The following is a 17,192-nucleotide window of genomic DNA, read 5'->3' as shown; positions in this document are numbered from 1 at the left end:
GCAAATCACGTATGGAAAACTATGGCAAACATGGCGGCCACAGGGCGAAGTTTGAATTTTGCAGTTCATAGTATGGCCTGACGTTTGGATTGACCAAATCTTTCTATACTCGTGGCAATTTTCGTTCTTGAGTTTTTGTTTCCTGTTAAGTTTTCTGCTGCCGGTACCCATTTAAGGTCTAAATTGGTCTAAATAAAAACAAAATATTATAAGACTATTTTTTTATTAATGTGCATGAGTTGGTTATGTCTGGAACGTCACAATTACAGTGACACTTGTGACAATGACGTTCGGCCATCTTTGGTAACTTTTTTGGAATCTAAATACGGCGTTGAGTATAGGTTGGATGACAAATTGTCTTTTTTACCCGACTGCCCGAAGGAGGGTTATGTTTTTCGAGCGTATGTATGTATGTGGGTATGTATGTCCATTTCTTTGGTCCTCGCTGCAGCCTTAACGGCTGGACGGATTGTAACATAGGCTAAGTATATGGCGTCTGCAAAAAAAAATTGTATTGTAACAATATGGGAATCAAATGAAAGCTAATAATAGTCCATTGATTAGTGTTAACTGACGGTTAAATGTGATGCCATCTCCATCTATTCAAACAAAACAAATAGAGACGGCATCATAGTTAACACTATTCAATGGATACTGAAACAGCCCCTAAGTGGATTTTGACAGAAATATCAAAAAAGTATAAAATAAAAAACATTAAATTTAAAAAATCAAAAATCCCGACTGCCTTAAAAACTAACAGGAAGAAAATAAGTTTAGTGGTCTAAGGGGCTGTTTCACCATCCGAATTGCAGCGTGCGAATTTGACCTAACAGCAGCTTTACTATAAAGCACAAGATCTGTAATTCTCAAGTACAAACTGATATTTTATTTATTACCCAGATGGCGAGCTCCGTCCCCGGAAGAGACCCCGGCGGTCACCGCCCTCGGACGAGGAGCCACCCGACGACGCCGATGATGACAGCTCCTGGAACCTCATGGGCGCAGCCCTAGAGAGGGAGTTCTTAGCTGAATGATGCCACCAGTTTCCTTTGATTATGTTCATGCTGAATAAATTAATGATTGCGTTTATTGTTTGTTTTATTTTTATGTAATGAAGTGAAACAAAGATTTGCTTGCCCTGATTAGCTGAAAATTGTTACCAAGGTCATATGAAAAACTTCTGTTAGGAAAAAAATATTGTGAGTTATTGGGTCAGGGAAGGTTTTTGAGAATTTGCAGTGTACACCCTGTGTCCCAGTCAGACAATGATATAAGTTTTGAACAATACACTCAAATTAAATTTGAATTATGTAAATTATCAAAAATTGGATGGAGCCACTTTTCCTAATTATCTATCCTAATCCTACCTTTAGTAGTATACCACAATGTATGAGATATTTAATTTCTTAATATTTTGGAAAGGAAAGCATTAAAGCAAGCTATTAACATAATCATGGGTTAAATAAATAAAGAGATAACACCTAATTCATTTATTTATCTACCATTATTATAATGATTACAAAACTAAACAACAAATTACTTAAATAGCATATGGATCGTTTTCATCGAAAACATGGAACTTTGTATATGTTGGCTTTGAGGAGAAATCCTTCTTATTATCCTGCCAGCCTCTAGAGGGTGCTTTCTTATAATCAAATGTGGATTTCAGCTTGCCATACAGTTCCACATCTCTGTCAATATCTTCTCTGTACCTTTCTTTAGCAACTTTTTTGCCAGTCACAGGATCTGTGACATCACCAAATGGATATACCACTTCTTTAACCTCGTGTGTGATAAGCTTCGTCAGCTTCTGTGGCAGTGCCTGTATCAGGACTATATCTCCAGTCTTACATTTTTTTTCAGGATCATGGCAAAAGTAGAATTCGTCTTTTCTGAAGTACTGTAACCAAATATATTTAATTTATAGAGAACTAACCTAAGATATCATAACTAACTATAACAATGAAAACTATAAAAAGAATACCCCATCTAAAAGATCTGCTTGTGGCAGGGGTTACATGATGCTGGCTGCATTACCCTTTTGGACTGCAAGTGAGATCCACTGGGATAAGTATGCACCAGCTCTTGGGTCCCCCCAGAAGCGTCAACCAACCGGGACGACAGGGCCTTTATAAAAGACTTCATATCGGCTGACCTAGGGTCTCAACAGCAAGCGCTGCAAACTCGTAATCTTTTAATAAGGAGTACTAGCGGCGCTTGAATATTATAGCCTGATCAGCCGCAGCGCCGGCTTGTGAGCTAGTTGCCTGTATGTGGGACAAAGCGAAAGTATCAACGCATGTAGCGTCCCACACCAGGGCCCTACCGAGCTTCCATGGCACCAGGGTAACCCCGTCTGGACGCTTGCCATCGTCCCTTGCCATGCCGGCTGGCTTAAGCCGAAGGTACTTACTGAACTGAAGCAGTGGCAAGCGACCGACGTACCTACTAAGTCATTGATGGTGCCATGACGGAACATGAGGCCGGCCAGCGCTCCTAGCACATGAATTTGTTTTTAATTATAATTTAATTTCCGAATATTTGCAAAATTCCAGATTTTCATATTTAAATATAAAATTAGTACTAACCATTAGTAAATTTTCATCCAATTCTAACCTCTTCACTCTTATTTTTGCGGCATTTTGTTTAACAGCTGGCACGCATTGGCCCATCAAAAGGAATTTCCTTGCTGTTTCAGCAACATTGCGAGACATTTTTACCCAAAATTAAAAAGGGACAGTTTTTCGTCCCTTTTTTATTTTATTTGATTGACAATATTTCAATTTCAATTGAATTTATGGGTGACACTCTTTCCCGGCCAGGATAACACCGACATAGAAATACCGGCCCTGTTTTTTGTGTACACGCCCATAGAAACTGACAGGTGCTTCTATTGGCATGTATACGAAAAACAGGGTCGGTATTTCTATCCCAGTATTATCCGGGCCGGGAAAGTGTCACCTAACCAAGTGTCACCCGAATTTATTGAACAGACTGACACTGACAGTGCAGTGAGAGAGTGCCAGAAGATCAAACAGAGGATCCAGAGGATTACATGTGCGCCGTTCCCGGTGTCGCGGGAATAGGAATGCTGACATAGCTAAACGCTTGTCGCTGTGCTGCCACAATAGATAAAGTTTTTTATTTATTTTTCCTATAGGCAAAAGAAAACATTAACTATACAGCCAACTGAGGCACAAAACTTACATAGAAGCCATCATTCAGTTCCCCACGGTACCTCGGTTTGTACTCCTCACTTACTCCTGCGCATTCATGAATGGTTTCATGCCGCGAGCTGTTTGCACATGATTGCTCAGCATGTGAATCTGAATCGCTCACTGAATAATTTTGTAAATTATAAATGTTTGTGCTGTAATCTGTATTATACGCATTATGCGTCGTACTCTGAGTATTCATTTAGAATTCTAGATAAATACTCAAAGGTAATACTAATCAAAATCTGTTTTTTTAAGCAAATGGAAATACCTTTTAAGTCGTAACATTTATTCAACATGATTAGAAATAAAGCTAATAATTAACAATAGCTTATTTGTAGTAATTATACAAATATATAGGTAGTAATAAAATGACAAAAAACCTAGCAGAGCTGCAGGGCTACTACGAAACTCGAAGTTCGTGTCGTGCGGTCCCTCTAAAACTTATACTATTTCATACGAGAGCGAGAGGCACTGCATGACACGAACTTCGAGTTTCGTAGTAGCCCTGCTGGGCACAATAAAATGGGAAGTAGTGTCGCCGAAAAATCGATAGTTTTAATCGGAAAAAGGCCATGCTTGCTTTTTACATTATTAGACATCAAAAATATCGATAGTATTGCACGAAAAGAGATATCGATACTATCGCTTTTGCTCAAATTATCGATAGTCTATCGAAACACTATCGATCGGCAACACTAATGGGAACTATATTTTCTGTCACTTAAATTTAGATTTGTCCACAGACTAATAAGAGGATTTGTCACTAAACTGCGATATCATAATTATTATATCTATCCATTAGAAATATATTGGTCATCAAATTAATCAAATCTGTCTCTAAGTATGAGTCATCAGATTAATGTAAACCTGTATCCTAAATTATAGTTTGATCATCAAACTTCGATCACCAAAATAATAGATCTGTCGCCTAATAAAAATTCGATCACCAAAATAATAGATCTCTCACGTAATGAATAGATCAGTTCCTTAATTCGATTCTTCTACCTATTCTACTAAGGCAGGTCTGGTTAGGTATGACGACGAGCGAAGCGAGGAGTGTTAGGTAGAACTGCGACCCTCAGTGCGTAAGGCGAGCTTGCCGCGCAAGCGGCCGGCAAAGTGCCAGAACCGAACATTTTTTGCTAATTCTTTATGATGAATATAAATGATTCGTATTGAGTCTTGGATGTTTGTATGTATTTAAGTATATATGTATGTATGTCTCGGGCACGAGAGTGAGTCTCGTATTAAATAATATTAGCATAAGCGAGACGACAACATACGAAGTTCGAATTTTGCACTTACAGACAAAAAATTTCTTGAAAACCATCAGTTTTTATAATTATGATATGTTTTTATAATATTAGCTCTAACATTTATGTACATGCAATTTCCGTTACATATCGATATATGGACATATAACGTTTACATCCATTTAACAGATTTTAACAAATTTAACCATTTAACACAGTAAATATTTTTTTAAAGGTGCCAAGCTATGCTAGCAAGGGGAATGGAATGGCTTATAAGGAATAACACAATTCTTACCCTGCACCTTATCAATAACCATTATATACCAGGCTTAAATTGTCAGTAACATTATATCTTATGGAACCAATTTTGTGATTGGTTTTACAATAGTCACTAAGGCAGCTAAGGAAGATATGGCACCTAAAGTACCCACAGCACTGGGACTTAGTTTTGTAAAACCCAATGCTGTCAATGGTATGAATAAGTCACATGAATTTTTTAAACTATCAATGAATATATCTTTGTGACAGTTTATGAATGCATGTAAATGTTTCAAACTGGAAGATAAATTGAAGGATCTTGCAGAACCTTCGAGTAATTCAGAAGGTTTCAAGAAAGTAGACGCATTTAAGTCTAATACATGAAGTATCTCATAAATATCCCTTGCAAGGTTTACAATAATGGAGAGAAGCCAAAAACGGTTAGCAGTTCTGTTCCAGCTGTCAGAATCTGTTTTTAGGAAACCACTTTTAGTGAGCCATACTATGTGGTCTGCGTATAAATAGAGCCCGTGTGCTAGTTTGCTGACTGTCAGAGTGAACCTAAGGAATGGATCCTCAAGGTTCATGCTATCGAGAGCTGTGTAGCAGATGTCTATGCACCTTCCCAGTCGTAATACTGAAAATAGGAAAAATCTATTTTAGTAGGTCCCAGATAGTTGAAAAGGCATGTTGTGAATAAACCAACACTAAGTAAAAATTTCCAGAAAAAGGTACCTACTTCTTGTATGTAATAGACTTTATTATTATTTATAGAGTATATAACTTTTATGGCACATAAGATGTTGATAGACTATGGAATATTAAGTTGTTTCTATGAATTTTACTATTATAATACAAGTAAGAACCTCTTGTTTTTTCACACATAGTATTCTTAATGGTTGTCCGGTCTCTATTAACAATATACTTATTAATCAAAAACCTAGATGATTATAATAAATTGACAATCTGGAACTAACATTTATGCATCTTCAAGTACCTATTTGGAACAAAAGCTGTTAACTCTTGCTGAGTAAGTCCATAAAATGAAAATATTTTTTAGTAATATAAACAATTGGTTATCTTATCTATAGTTTGCAATAGACTTCGCACTTTTGACTTAAGTACAAAATAAGTAAAAAAGTAAGTTAAGTAGTAAGTAGTAGTTAAGTAGGTAGTAGTAGTTAAGATTATGTGTTACTAACAATCTATGGACCCTGGTCTGCAATAAATGTTTATTATTATTATTATTATGTTCTTTATTTTTCTTTCATTCTTAGGTTTAGGTTTTTATAATAGTTATAAAAAGTAAAATACAGAAAAGTACATACAAAATAAAAATATAAACTACAATTATTATTATTATTAAGTGTCCTTTTTTTGTATCAACTACATATGTATATATTTATTGTTTTGTTTAGCTGTATTATTGTACTCATAGTTGTTCAAAAATAAATATTTTCTATTCTATTCTATTTCTATATACTTAATTTATACTAATAATACATAACTTACTTAGTTTATACTTACTTTTACGGAAAGAGCTAAGTGTAAGTTCTAAATTTCTTATTCTATCTATAGAATATTTGTTGGCATTTCTTGCTTCTAGTTGATGCCATACTAAACGGCTGGTGTATTGAAATAATCTAAAAATTTAAAACAAGAAATTATACATGAATAAATTTATAACAAACATGTTATTTTTTTTGTGTAAATAATAATATTATGTATGGGCAGACTAGCAACAGTTGATATTTTGTGGCACGAAAAGCGGATGTAATAGCTATACATTATAAGCGCTTCTCTTGGAAACTTAACAATTGTAATTATAGATAGAATGTTAAGTACTTAGACAAATCTCTGAATGAGATACTTAGAACATAAGATTCTGTGATTGTACTAATTACCTGGCTAACTTATCCCTGCCATTAGACTGATTGTTTACTTTTATTATTATATCCATATCGGAAGTGAACTTTAACCTCAGCTAAGTTTTAAAGAATTGTTTCTTAGAGTACTTGTCTCGTTTATGACGAATTTCTTTAACACTTTCTTTTATATTACACAGAAATTCAGTTTATCCGGTTCATTAATCCGTCTATTATTTATTATAGTTCACCGTAGTCCAACTCCTAATTTGCTCCTAATTTCATAAACTTTGTCAATCAAATTCAAGCAATCAATTTTCGACGTTGTGCGTGTCTAGGTATTGTACTATTTGACAGTGAGTTGACGTTGACTTTGACTGACACTAACCAAGCCATAGTAAATAGTTACGTTTTTTAGAGAGTTCCTTTTGAAAAAGACATAGGAAAGAGTCCAGTCAGCAATTTATGCACGGTCACATGACACATTGTCTTGATTGGTCACGCAACATCAGGTTTCATATATCCATCTCCGTTGCTCGCGCTTAAAATTGACAAGATTTCATATTTCTAAGACTACAATTTGATTCGTTCTCTGTATTCTGGTTGGAAAGAGAAAGACGCGAATATTTTTAAAATTTCGCTGCGATTATTAATTTATTTATTACAATTTTTTAAGATGTAAACTCTTTATTGTACAGTGGCTGCTCCAATTGGTCTGAACATATTTTCTTTATTAAACATAACTTTGTAACAGTAACTTAAAATGTGCTTATTCTAAAAGGGCCTAACTCCAAAACTACCACCACACAATAGATCCATTACTTTTGTCTAGTGTCTATAAAAAAAAAACACGAACACGTAAAAGCGGTCCCTCTAGCTCTCGTATTAAATAGTATAAGTGTCAGAGGGACCGCACGACACGAACTTCGAGTTTCGAGTTTCGGAGTTGTCAAATTCAAAACTATGAGAGCTCCTTTTTCTGGTGAAAAAGGCAAAGGAATCATATCTATTCTGCGATAGTGTTGGCAAATTCAGATTTATTTTTTATTTTTTTTTGTATTTTTTAAAATATGGAGAAATAAATTAAATACATATTTGCCAATGTTCAGGAGGCGAAACTCTTTCGATTCCTGTAGTAATTTACAGGTGTTCAAAAAATGAAATCTTGTCAATTATTTGCTATCACACTCGCACAGACCATAAACAACTTTTTTTTTTTGTGGAGACGTTATGTTTCCGCCTTATACTTTGCCAAGTTTATTTCGTTCGATTCAATCTCCAAGTATCAATCAATCGATTGAAGGCAGATTACGAAAAAGTTTTTTTTATGTGGGCAGCACTTAAATTAAGTTATGGCAAGAGAGAGGGCGAGGGGGCGAGGAGAGGGGAAGGGGAACCGGCTGGCTGTGCAATGCTGAACAAATGCCGAAATCCGTTCCGTTTCGTGATTGAGCGTGACACCCGCCATTTTGATTTGTCAAGAAGAATGATAGTGACGCCTTTCCGTGTTTCTGTTTCTGTGAACTTGTAGTCATTGCAATTTAAATTGTGGAGTGGGTTGAGTGGTTGAGGAAAAGTGACTGTAATAGTTTGTGGTAAGACTAGTAACTTTCGTGTGTTGCAGTGTTAAATGTAATTTTCTGGTCTCTGGAACAAAGCGACATTTTGAAGTGACGTGTAATGTTGTGCATTTCAGATAGTGGTTCATCGTACTGAGTTTTCATGATTGGATTACCGCGTAGCGATAGAGATCGTATAACGGTGAAAATTCGTAATATGAAAAGGAGTTCGTCGCGGGACAGTATGCCGCGTTCGAAGAGGACTCGCAGTAGTATAGGCAGGTACGACGACAGCTCCGATGAGCGGGTCACGCCGGAACGGGTGCGCCGCCGTGTGCGCTCGCCGAGCCCCCGCGGCCGCTACGTGTCGCCGCACCGCGACGACTACGTACGTTCCCGCGAGCCGAGAGAGGAGTCTTCCAGACCCTACTATAAAGTGCTCTGTGTCAGTGCTCTCCACCCTAAAGCCTCCGATGAAATCGTGAAAGATACGTTGTATCGAGAATATAAGAAGTTTGGTGACTTCAGCATTAAAATTTCCCACGAATTAGACGAAAGAGTAGCTTATGTCTGTTTCCGTAGTGTAGAAGACGCGAGAGACGCCAAACATGCTAAGCCCAGAATTATTTTGTATGATAAAGTAGCTATTGTAGATCCAGTATATGAGCCTGTACGATCTGAGTACAGGAGCAGGCCTCGCAGTATTTCACCACCTGATTATGAGCGCCCTTATTCTTACACATGGTCTCCTGTACCAGAGAGACGTAGGCCACCTCCAGATGACAGAGCATATGGTATCCCACCTACTGTGCCTCCCCATCACAGAGATTTCCGACCACCTATGCATGAATATCCGATGGCCGGACCTCATGGACCACCAATGCATCATCGCCCACCCATGCATCACCCCCCCCATCCACACTATATGCCTCGGCCTTACATGCCCAGACCACATCATCCTCCTTTTGAGAAAATGGAAAACAAGAAAGATAAATTTCCTAACTATTTACACCATGTTCATCCAGAAGATGATCCACTAGCCACCAGAACCCTTTTTGCGGGAAATCTGGAAATAAACATATCTGATGAAGAGCTAAGACGTATATTTGGTCGATATGGAATTGTGGAAGATATTGACATTAAACGCCCTCCTCCGGGCACAGGAAATGCTTTTGCATTTGTAAGATACCAGACTCTTGATATGGCCCACAGGGCTAAAGTAGAGCTTTCTGGTCAATATATCGGTAAATTCCAATGTAAGATTGGATATGGTAAAGCCACACCTACTACACGTGTATGGGTTGGTGGCCTTGGACCATGGACTTCAGTGGCACAACTAGAGAGAGAGTTTGATCGATTTGGAGCTATTAAAAAAATAGAATATGCAAAAGGAGAGGCTCATGCCTACATTTTGTATGATTCCATTGATGCTGCTCAAGCAGCAGTAAAAGAAATGAGAGGTTTTGCTCTTGGTGGCCCAGATAGGCGTTTGCGCATTGATTTTGCTGATGTTGGCAATGGTGGTCCATATAGACCAAAAACATATGTCCCTCCAGTTGGTGAAGATGGTAGACCTGTGGAAGGCTATGAAGGTTACGAGGGAGGTACTTGGGAAGATGGTTATGCTTATGGCACACCTGGTTATAGAGGTAGAGGTGGACGGGGCCGTGGACGCGGGATGTACCGAGGTGTTTATCATGGTAGTGGAGACTACCGTGATGACGAGTGGCGCCGAACTGCTGCAGATGGCGATTATGAAGGGCGCATTCGTCGTTCTGGATCTCGGGAGCCTGGCGTGGACCGTTCACGCTCGCGTTCGCCTCGCCGTCGATCTCCTGATAGTGATTCTGATGGATCCCCACGTCGAAGTGGTGGCATGCTGGCTTCATCCAGAACACTGCCTGAAGTGGTACGCAAGGCCACTACAATTTGGAATGGAGCTCTAATACTTAAAAACTCGTTATTCCCGACAAAATTACATCTCACTGATGGAGATTCTGAAATTATTGATAGTCTCATGAAAGATGAAGATGGCAAGAACCAGCTTAGAATCACACAGAGACTGCGTTTGGACCAACCAAAATTAGATGATGTTCAAAAACGTATTGCTACTTCTAGTTCACATGCTATCTTTTTAGGTGTGGCAGGATCAACTGCATCTATTACCAATGAGGATACAAGTATCCAGACAAGACCCATGAGAAACTTGGTATCATACTTGAAGCAAAAAGAAGCAGCTGGTGTTATATCCTTACTAAATAAAGAGACTGAAGCCACAGGTGTGCTATATTCATTCCCTCCTTGTGACTTCTCAACAGACCTTCTTAAAAGAACATGTCACAATTTAACTGAGGAGAGTCTGAAAGAGGATCATCTGGTCATTGTTGTGGTGCGTGGTGGTTCGGCATAAGCAAGATAAAATAATCCATGTTAACTTGATTACTTAGCATAAGTTTTTCTTTAAGAATTTCTATATTTTCAAATATTTTTTTTATGTATTCTTGTGATGTGTAGTGCTGATGTGAGGTGTTTGGCAAAATTGTTTAGTGAAGGGTTTAACAACCCATAATGATAGTGCAAGTGCTGTGTTAGTTCACAGTTTTGTGTCCAGCAATAATTGTTACAGTTAAATGCTTAGGTGTTGTTAGGATTTACTTGCAAAACTGCAATCAAAATTTGATAAAACTAAATATGAACTAACAATTTTTAAGTGTATGTCTGTTTAAAATGATAAAAAATTCAGTTATAGTGTAACATTCAGTGTAAATTGTAGGTGAGGTGCTAGTGTAAGTGTGTGAAACTGCTAATAGATTACTTATTTCTTCCAAAGTTGTAGTTTTTTTATACCTTGTGGCAGTGAAAGCAGAAGTGTAGTTAAGTCTGTCCAGTGTCCAATTTGTGTGGTTAAAACATGTGTATTCTGCCAAAAGTAGTGTCACCGGGTAATTCTGAGGGGTTGTGATTCAGCTGCTAACTAAATGTGTTAACATTTCCAAATCCCACTGGTGTTGTGCTATTTTTTGTGCTTATAGACTTCATTGATGCCAAGGGCAAGTTAAAGTTTTGTGCAAAGGTGACTGAAAGAGCATAACAGACAGAGGTGTTAAGTTTGCAGTGATTAGTGCTCTGGTTAATGTTTTGTGTAAAAGTTGACTTTCATTGGTAAGTTTCACAAGATAACACTGGACATGGGAAATCTGACTTTAGGACTTCAGGCATGGGATTTTTTTTACTACGAAAGAGGGTCTTTTACGTGTATTGCCTGCATAACAAATACATATTTATACTATCTGAATGCAAATTAATTCATATTAACCAATAGGGACATATAGGTTAGTGACTCCTGACTAGAGATGGGCCGAACATGGGTTTCACCGAATACGAATATTCGGCCGAATGTTCGGTAAAACTTTCACCGAACCGAATATTCGGCATAATTAATTCCTAACTAGAAACTAGAAATACGATTATTTTTTTGTTGAAATGTAATTTAATCATGCAACTCTTGATAAAAACAATAATTTCTCACCATAACGACCTGATTGATTAAATAAATAAATATCAAATAAATATCATAGGCACAGAAGAAATAATAGTACTACGTACAGAAGTTGCACTCCTTTGATCTTGAAGAAAGCCGCCGTTTTAATAGCCTACAGTGCTGCCTATTGTTCCGAACATACCTACCTGGCCAACTCGAGTGTAAGGGTTATCACTTTGTCAGAAAATTAAAATAAAATAATCCAACTAAACGTTTAGAAATGTTATTTATTAAGCGACTTCAAAAAACTTCTTTTGGTAATGTAAAAAATAGATAACCTCGAGTTCTTTCTTTTGTTTATTTCGACATTCGTCCACGCAACAGTTATAAGTATTACGATTCGCCGTTGTTACAAACAGTGCAGTGCAGTGTAGGTACCAACAGATGTAGTGAATAATGTTTTGCCGTCGTATTTTGTCGGAAATGTTCGTATTATGTTGCTTTCTCAACTAGCTTACTGAAGTTTACTGAAGCTAATTGAGAAAGCAAGATAAATACGAACTTATTGGACAAAACACGATGGAAAAACATTATTCAGATCTGTACTGGTCTCACAAGCGATAACACAGATATTTAGGTAAGGATCGAAATATTCAAAGCAAGTGTCGCGTTCGCGTCACGCGTGTGCTCGCAGGCGCGCGGCAGCCCCCACAGCTTAGACAATCTCAAGTTGTCGCGCGCCGCGCTGTAGGTATGGACGATTGACGGATGCCTGTCACGGGACAATTCATACCAATTGACCTAGTCCCAAAGTAAGCTTAGCAAAGCTTGTGTTATGGGTACTAAGCAACGGATAAATATAATTATATAGATAGATACATACTTAAGTACATATTAAACATCCAAGACCCGAGAACAAAGATTCGTATTTTTCATACAAATATCTGCCCCGACACGGGAATCGAACCCGGGACCTCAAGCTACGTAGTCAGGTTCTCTAACCACTGGCCATCTGGTCGTCTAAATTGATTATTATGATTATATTACCATAATATTTTATTATAAAGATCACTGTAATCTCACAACAGCTAAGTACATAAGCTAAAGCAGTATGGAAGCTAGGCATAATTTTTGAGATAAATACCTACGCTCCAAGGGAGCGTTAGGGTTGTCCACTTATTTTTTGTAAAATTGAAAAAAATATGTTTAGTTCGCGCTGTATCTCGGACGGTCGAATAGCTAAAAATAACTATTCTGAAAGTTCCGTATTATCAGATATTTTTCACCACTAAAACACGCGCTTTAAAAAAGGCAGATATTCAATTCGTTTTATTCCTATAATAATGGACAGATATTAAAATCTAGTAAATGTAGCCTCTTTTTGAATCTAAATGTAATAAACAACAACTGAGAAACTGGTAGAGCGATAGTTAAGTCTCATAGAGCTCTAGTCAATACTCGGTTTAAGACGTGAGTTATCCGTTACAATATCATTATCAGCTATACACTGCACAATATTTTCTAGGCATGGTTTTTAATATCGCGGATTGTGTTTGGCGCACGCGATTGAAACAACGCAACGCGGCCACTACTCGTCTCGACGCGTCACACGCGACTGCACTGCAGTAGCAGTTGCAGTACCGCGAGTCCCCCTTCGGGGCCGTGTAGAGCGCGCCTCTGTGTGGCGTTCGTTTCGATCGATTTGTTCGTAGCTTCCATACTGCTTTAGCTTATATATATACTGTGGCTACAGTGTCAACAAAAGCATAAAGCCTCACTATACCTACCTCATAAAAATAACACATTGTCATTTAACACTCAACTCATACATGGCTCAATACATTAAAAAGTTTGACTTTGCCGAACATTCGGTGATTTAGCCGAATATTCAGCTGAATACGAATATTCGGTAAACCTGCCGAATATGCCGAATACCGAATATAACGAATATTCGGCCCATCCCTACTCCACTCGTGATTGCTTAAATTTATTTACTTTACTGACATATGTTTTCCTTACTTTTAAAAAGCTGGGACACACTATTACACTTCTTTTTTTTCTGGGATATACACTTTTTACTGACGTTTATACTTACATATAGTAAGTAGGTAATTAAGGAGTTCCACAAGTTAGAGTAGAAAAAGTTGAAGGAGAAATCAACTAAATATCTCCTACAAAATTTATGTTTTAGTTTTATTAGAGAAATGTTCTTCAGCTCACTTCAGACGACCTTAGTCAGCAACAGCATGATATAGCTCTATAGTATTATACATACCTAACTTGACAAGTTCGTGTGTGACACTCTGTACTGTACATACAACCAGCCCTGTCGCAGGGAGCCTCTGCTTTTTTTTTATAAGTGTGGCGCTAGAGGCGCTAGTGTAGCGTGAGGTCTCCGAAATGTCAAATGTCATAGTTTTTGGGTGAGCTACGCGGGTTTATTTATAATTGGAATAATATTGTGAATATTTTGCAATATCTGAAATTAATTATGGCAAATATGCGTTCCGGGGCAATGAATGTCTGTGTTTTGAGACAGTTTTGTCTTTCGGAAACCTTTGTCCTCCCTTTTTTCCGAACAAAACGGGGACTATGCAATACTGTGGCATACTCGATATTTTTATGGTACGGTTTTAGGGTGTATTAAATTGATTTGAATCTAAACTTTGTTTTCACGCCCGTAATAACAGACTTTGAAAGCCATACTTAAAAACCTCACGCAACAGTGCGCCATCTAGTGAGACAAAAAACGATAGCCCTCATTATCAGGTAGCCCAAAAAGTAACCGGACTCTATTGTCTTAAATTCATGTTGACAAATTGGCAATTCGTCTAAAAAGTAAATTAGCCTAGAAGTTAATTTAGTATAAGCACCTAGTAATTTTTTTTTTATCTAAGCGTCGTCGCTCGTCGGGGGACCGCTAAAGTTAATACTTTAAAAAATACAACATATGTACTTTAGTTTTCCGTTAACCTTAGCGGTCCCCCGACACCGACGACGCTTAGATAAAAAAAAAGATTACTAGGTACTTATACTAAATTAACTTAGGCAAATTTTGCGGTAAATCAGCATAGTCCCTGCGGGATAGGAATAAACGAATTCTTCGCAGATGAAGTCGCGGGCAACAGCTAGGTAGTACATAATTATTTTTTTCTTTTTAGTTGTCTTTTTTGGCGGCGTTTTTTTTTGGTGTGTCGGGTTTTTTTTAATTTAAGTTTTTCTAATAAGACGAGTTGCTTATTAGGCGATCAACCTATTTCGACCACTCGCATACATATACGTCGAATTCATAATAAGACAGTAGACAAAGTGATTTTCTGTCGAGTTGCTTCATAGACGAGTTACTTTTTTAACCCCCGACGCAAAAAGAGGGGTGTTATAAGTTTGACCGCTGTGTGTGTGTGTGTCTGTGTCTTGTCTGTGGTACCCTAGCTTTTAAACGGGTGAACCGATTTGAATGCGGTTTTTTTTATTTGAAAGCAGGGTTTCTAGCGATAGTTCGTAGACATGTTTTATCAAAATCGGTTCAGCCGTTTTTGAGATATTGAACTTCGAAGTAACAATGTCGGGGGTTTTCAAACTTTGTTGGTTAGGTTATAGCCTAGTTGCTATTTCGTCCAGATGATTTTACGACGAGTTGATGCTGTAGACCGTAGATAACAAAAAATACATTTATGACTCATAGTACAATGAAATGTTGTCAATTGATTATTTTGGCTTATTTGCATAATCACTAGGACTAAATTAAGAAGGTAATTAATTACTAATTAATAAGGTAATAGTTAGGGCATAAAACGGTTTGATTTTTCTTTCAGATGTTTAGAAACTTTACACACTGTTCCTCTAATGACTCTCTAAAAGGGAAGTAAGTATTAATTTGATTATTTAAAACTAGGTATTAAAATTGACTAAAGTATTGAGTATCTAACGTCTAACGCTGTTCAAAACATGATTCTAGGTAAGTATTACATTCAACTTTACTTGATCAAACAGAAAATAGGCAAATCATGAACTGTTTTGTTGGTTTTACTTTGTTTATCGATTTATGAATCAGTTTAGTTATTATTAAGTTCAAACAAACATAACTAAGTACATAATTAAGTTAATTAAGTAGGTAGGTACAACTATTTCGCAGGTCTTCATACATCCTTTTCATTGGGTATTCACTATTCACGAAAGTAAACAGTACGTAAGTAAATCAATGGCGCGTCTTAGAATTCCTAATAGGTATCCAGCTCAACGCTGCTGAAATCTGCAAAGAAGAAAATGTAACCGGCTGACAATGGAGTTAAATACCTAGGGCACTAGAAAACACAAAGTGCAATTGAGAAAATTTTCTAGTCAAATCTGTGAATAAATAATAATAAAATATTTTTATTTATATAAAAGTTTTATTTAACAACTCTTCCATCTTAAATTTAGAGCTTTGCACACCGCGTTTTTCTTTCCATATAGCAGCCATACAACTCACGTGCGTAACGCGTTGGTATCGATAAAAACGCGCGTCGAGCGTTTTAAAAACGCAGTGTGCAAAGTCCCTTTGGAATGCAATCTTTTAGAAACATTGGCTTTATACAAGCAATTTTTTTTAGGTTGAAACCCCGAGCTTGTTTTCTCGTTTATACAACACGGCTTGCGAGGTTTTTCAGAAGTAAATGCATAATACAAATTGTATGAAGTATTCAATACAATGTCCGGAGGGGGGTGGGGGGCTGCTACTCTAACTCACAGACTACTACTCAGAGAAGCTACCCTTCTCTGCCCCTCCCCCCTCCCTGGGTAAGTCCATGCAATTGCCATACAAAAGATTCATGTGAACTAGTAGGTAAGGCGGTGGTTATCATACTGCCACCGTACGCCGCTAAGTGGTGCGCGGAGCGACGAAATTTCTAGTCAAAGTGAAAAAGCTTGTAAAAACCGTAGCACCGAAGTGGCAGTATGATGATAACCACCTATGGACGGAGCCACAATACACAACTAAGTACTAGTACTAGTTGTTACGTATATTGTGACGGAGCCGTGCAGTTGCAATCATGAACATTGAACGTGATTCGAACTTTAGATGCTCGACAAATCTGATCACGTCTGTATTATCTATCAATCGCGTAAGTGCGTGTTTATTGCAGATATTTTTGAGCACCTGAACAGCTCCAACTCCAATGTCTATGACGAACATTGTTATGATACTGTTTCGTCGAAAGTCTGAACGCAAATTATATGAAATGGTCCTACACGATATGCCAAGCAATTGGAGTTCCATTAAATCAAATTTGGTTTCTAATAAACCTCTGCATCTGCTACCCGGACCCGGCACAACTACCCAGGCGGCAGCTGCTGGAAGTGCTGGGCTGGAGTAATATAAATATGCCTAGAAGTGCAGGGCTTTATAGGTAAGGCGGCATTCTTAACTAAACAGACAAAACCTGGCATGCCATCTTTGACTGGTCTGTCCATGAAGCTTTGGATCCCGTACGGTCAAGGACTTTAATTCCTGAGCCTCCATGGAACCATTTCACAGTAAACGTCATAGTGACATCGCATTTGGAATTGGGAAAATT

General features: G+C 37.7%; 4 protein-coding genes and 1 long non-coding RNA gene across 9 annotated transcripts in view; 2 read left to right on the top strand and 3 right to left on the bottom strand.

Moving 5' to 3' along the window:
* LOC141431807 (neuroligin-4, Y-linked-like) overlaps window positions 1-17,192 on the bottom strand; it is a 263,652-nt gene that overhangs the window by 123,434 nt on the left and 123,026 nt on the right. The gene's annotated exons all lie outside the window — the stretch shown is intronic.
* Window positions 185-1,089, top strand: LOC141439110 (uncharacterized). Its single transcript, XR_012452559.1, has 2 exons — window positions 185-417; window positions 901-1,089. It is a non-coding gene; the product is annotated as an uncharacterized lncRNA (long non-coding RNA).
* On the bottom strand, window positions 1,476-2,908 carry LOC141439104 (small ribosomal subunit protein uS17m-like). Its single transcript, XM_074103241.1, has 2 exons — window positions 2,589-2,908; window positions 1,476-1,900 (listed from the first exon to the last, which is right to left on the bottom strand). The coding sequence occupies exons 1-2, from the start codon at window positions 2,712-2,714 to the stop codon at window positions 1,541-1,543; spliced, it is 486 nt and encodes a 161-aa protein (XP_073959342.1). The 5' UTR covers window positions 2,715-2,908; the 3' UTR covers window positions 1,476-1,540.
* Window positions 3,495-6,864, bottom strand: LOC141439094 (peroxisomal membrane protein 11B-like). Its single transcript, XM_074103231.1, has 3 exons — window positions 6,634-6,864; window positions 6,257-6,372; window positions 3,495-5,366 (listed from the first exon to the last, which is right to left on the bottom strand). Exons 1-3 carry the CDS (start codon window positions 6,687-6,689, stop codon window positions 4,825-4,827), a joined length of 714 nt encoding a protein of 237 aa, XP_073959332.1. The 5' UTR covers window positions 6,690-6,864; the 3' UTR covers window positions 3,495-4,824.
* Window positions 7,987-10,982, top strand: LOC141431711 (RNA-binding protein spenito-like). Its single transcript, XM_074092893.1, has 2 exons — window positions 7,987-8,189; window positions 8,291-10,982. The coding sequence occupies exon 2, from the start codon at window positions 8,317-8,319 to the stop codon at window positions 10,561-10,563; it is 2,247 nt and encodes a 748-aa protein (XP_073948994.1). The 5' UTR covers window positions 7,987-8,189; window positions 8,291-8,316; the 3' UTR covers window positions 10,564-10,982.

The sequence above is a fragment of the Choristoneura fumiferana genome, chromosome Z (genome assembly GCF_025370935.1).
Source record: "Choristoneura fumiferana chromosome Z, NRCan_CFum_1, whole genome shotgun sequence".
Lineage (NCBI taxonomy): Eukaryota > Metazoa > Arthropoda > Insecta > Lepidoptera > Tortricidae > Choristoneura > Choristoneura fumiferana.
Note: the sequence above shows the minus strand (reverse complement) of the source record. Positions and strands in the feature narration are given on the sequence as shown.

Excerpts from the sequence above, each read along its gene's own strand:
- LOC141439104 (XM_074103241.1), bottom strand. The coding sequence starts at position 2,714 with ATGTCTCGCAATGTTGCTGAAACAGCAAGGAAATTCCTTTTGATGGGC. Across the intron at positions 1,901-2,588 it reads TGGATGAAAATTTACTAATG|TACTTCAGAAAAGACGAATT; the intron begins GTTAGTACTAAT and ends ATTTGGTTACAG.
- LOC141439094 (XM_074103231.1), bottom strand. The coding sequence starts at position 6,689 with ATGGATATAATAATAAAAGTAAACAATCAGTCTAATGGCAGGGATAAG. Across the intron at positions 6,373-6,633 it reads GGCAGGGATAAGTTAGCCAG|ATTATTTCAATACACCAGCC; the intron begins GTAATTAGTACA and ends TTAAATTTTTAG. Across the intron at positions 5,367-6,256 it reads ACTTAGCTCTTTCCGTAAAA|TATTACGACTGGGAAGGTGC; the intron begins GTAAGTATAAAC and ends TCCTATTTTCAG.
- LOC141431711 (XM_074092893.1), top strand. The coding sequence starts at position 8,317 with ATGATTGGATTACCGCGTAGCGATAGAGATCGTATAACGGTGAAAATT.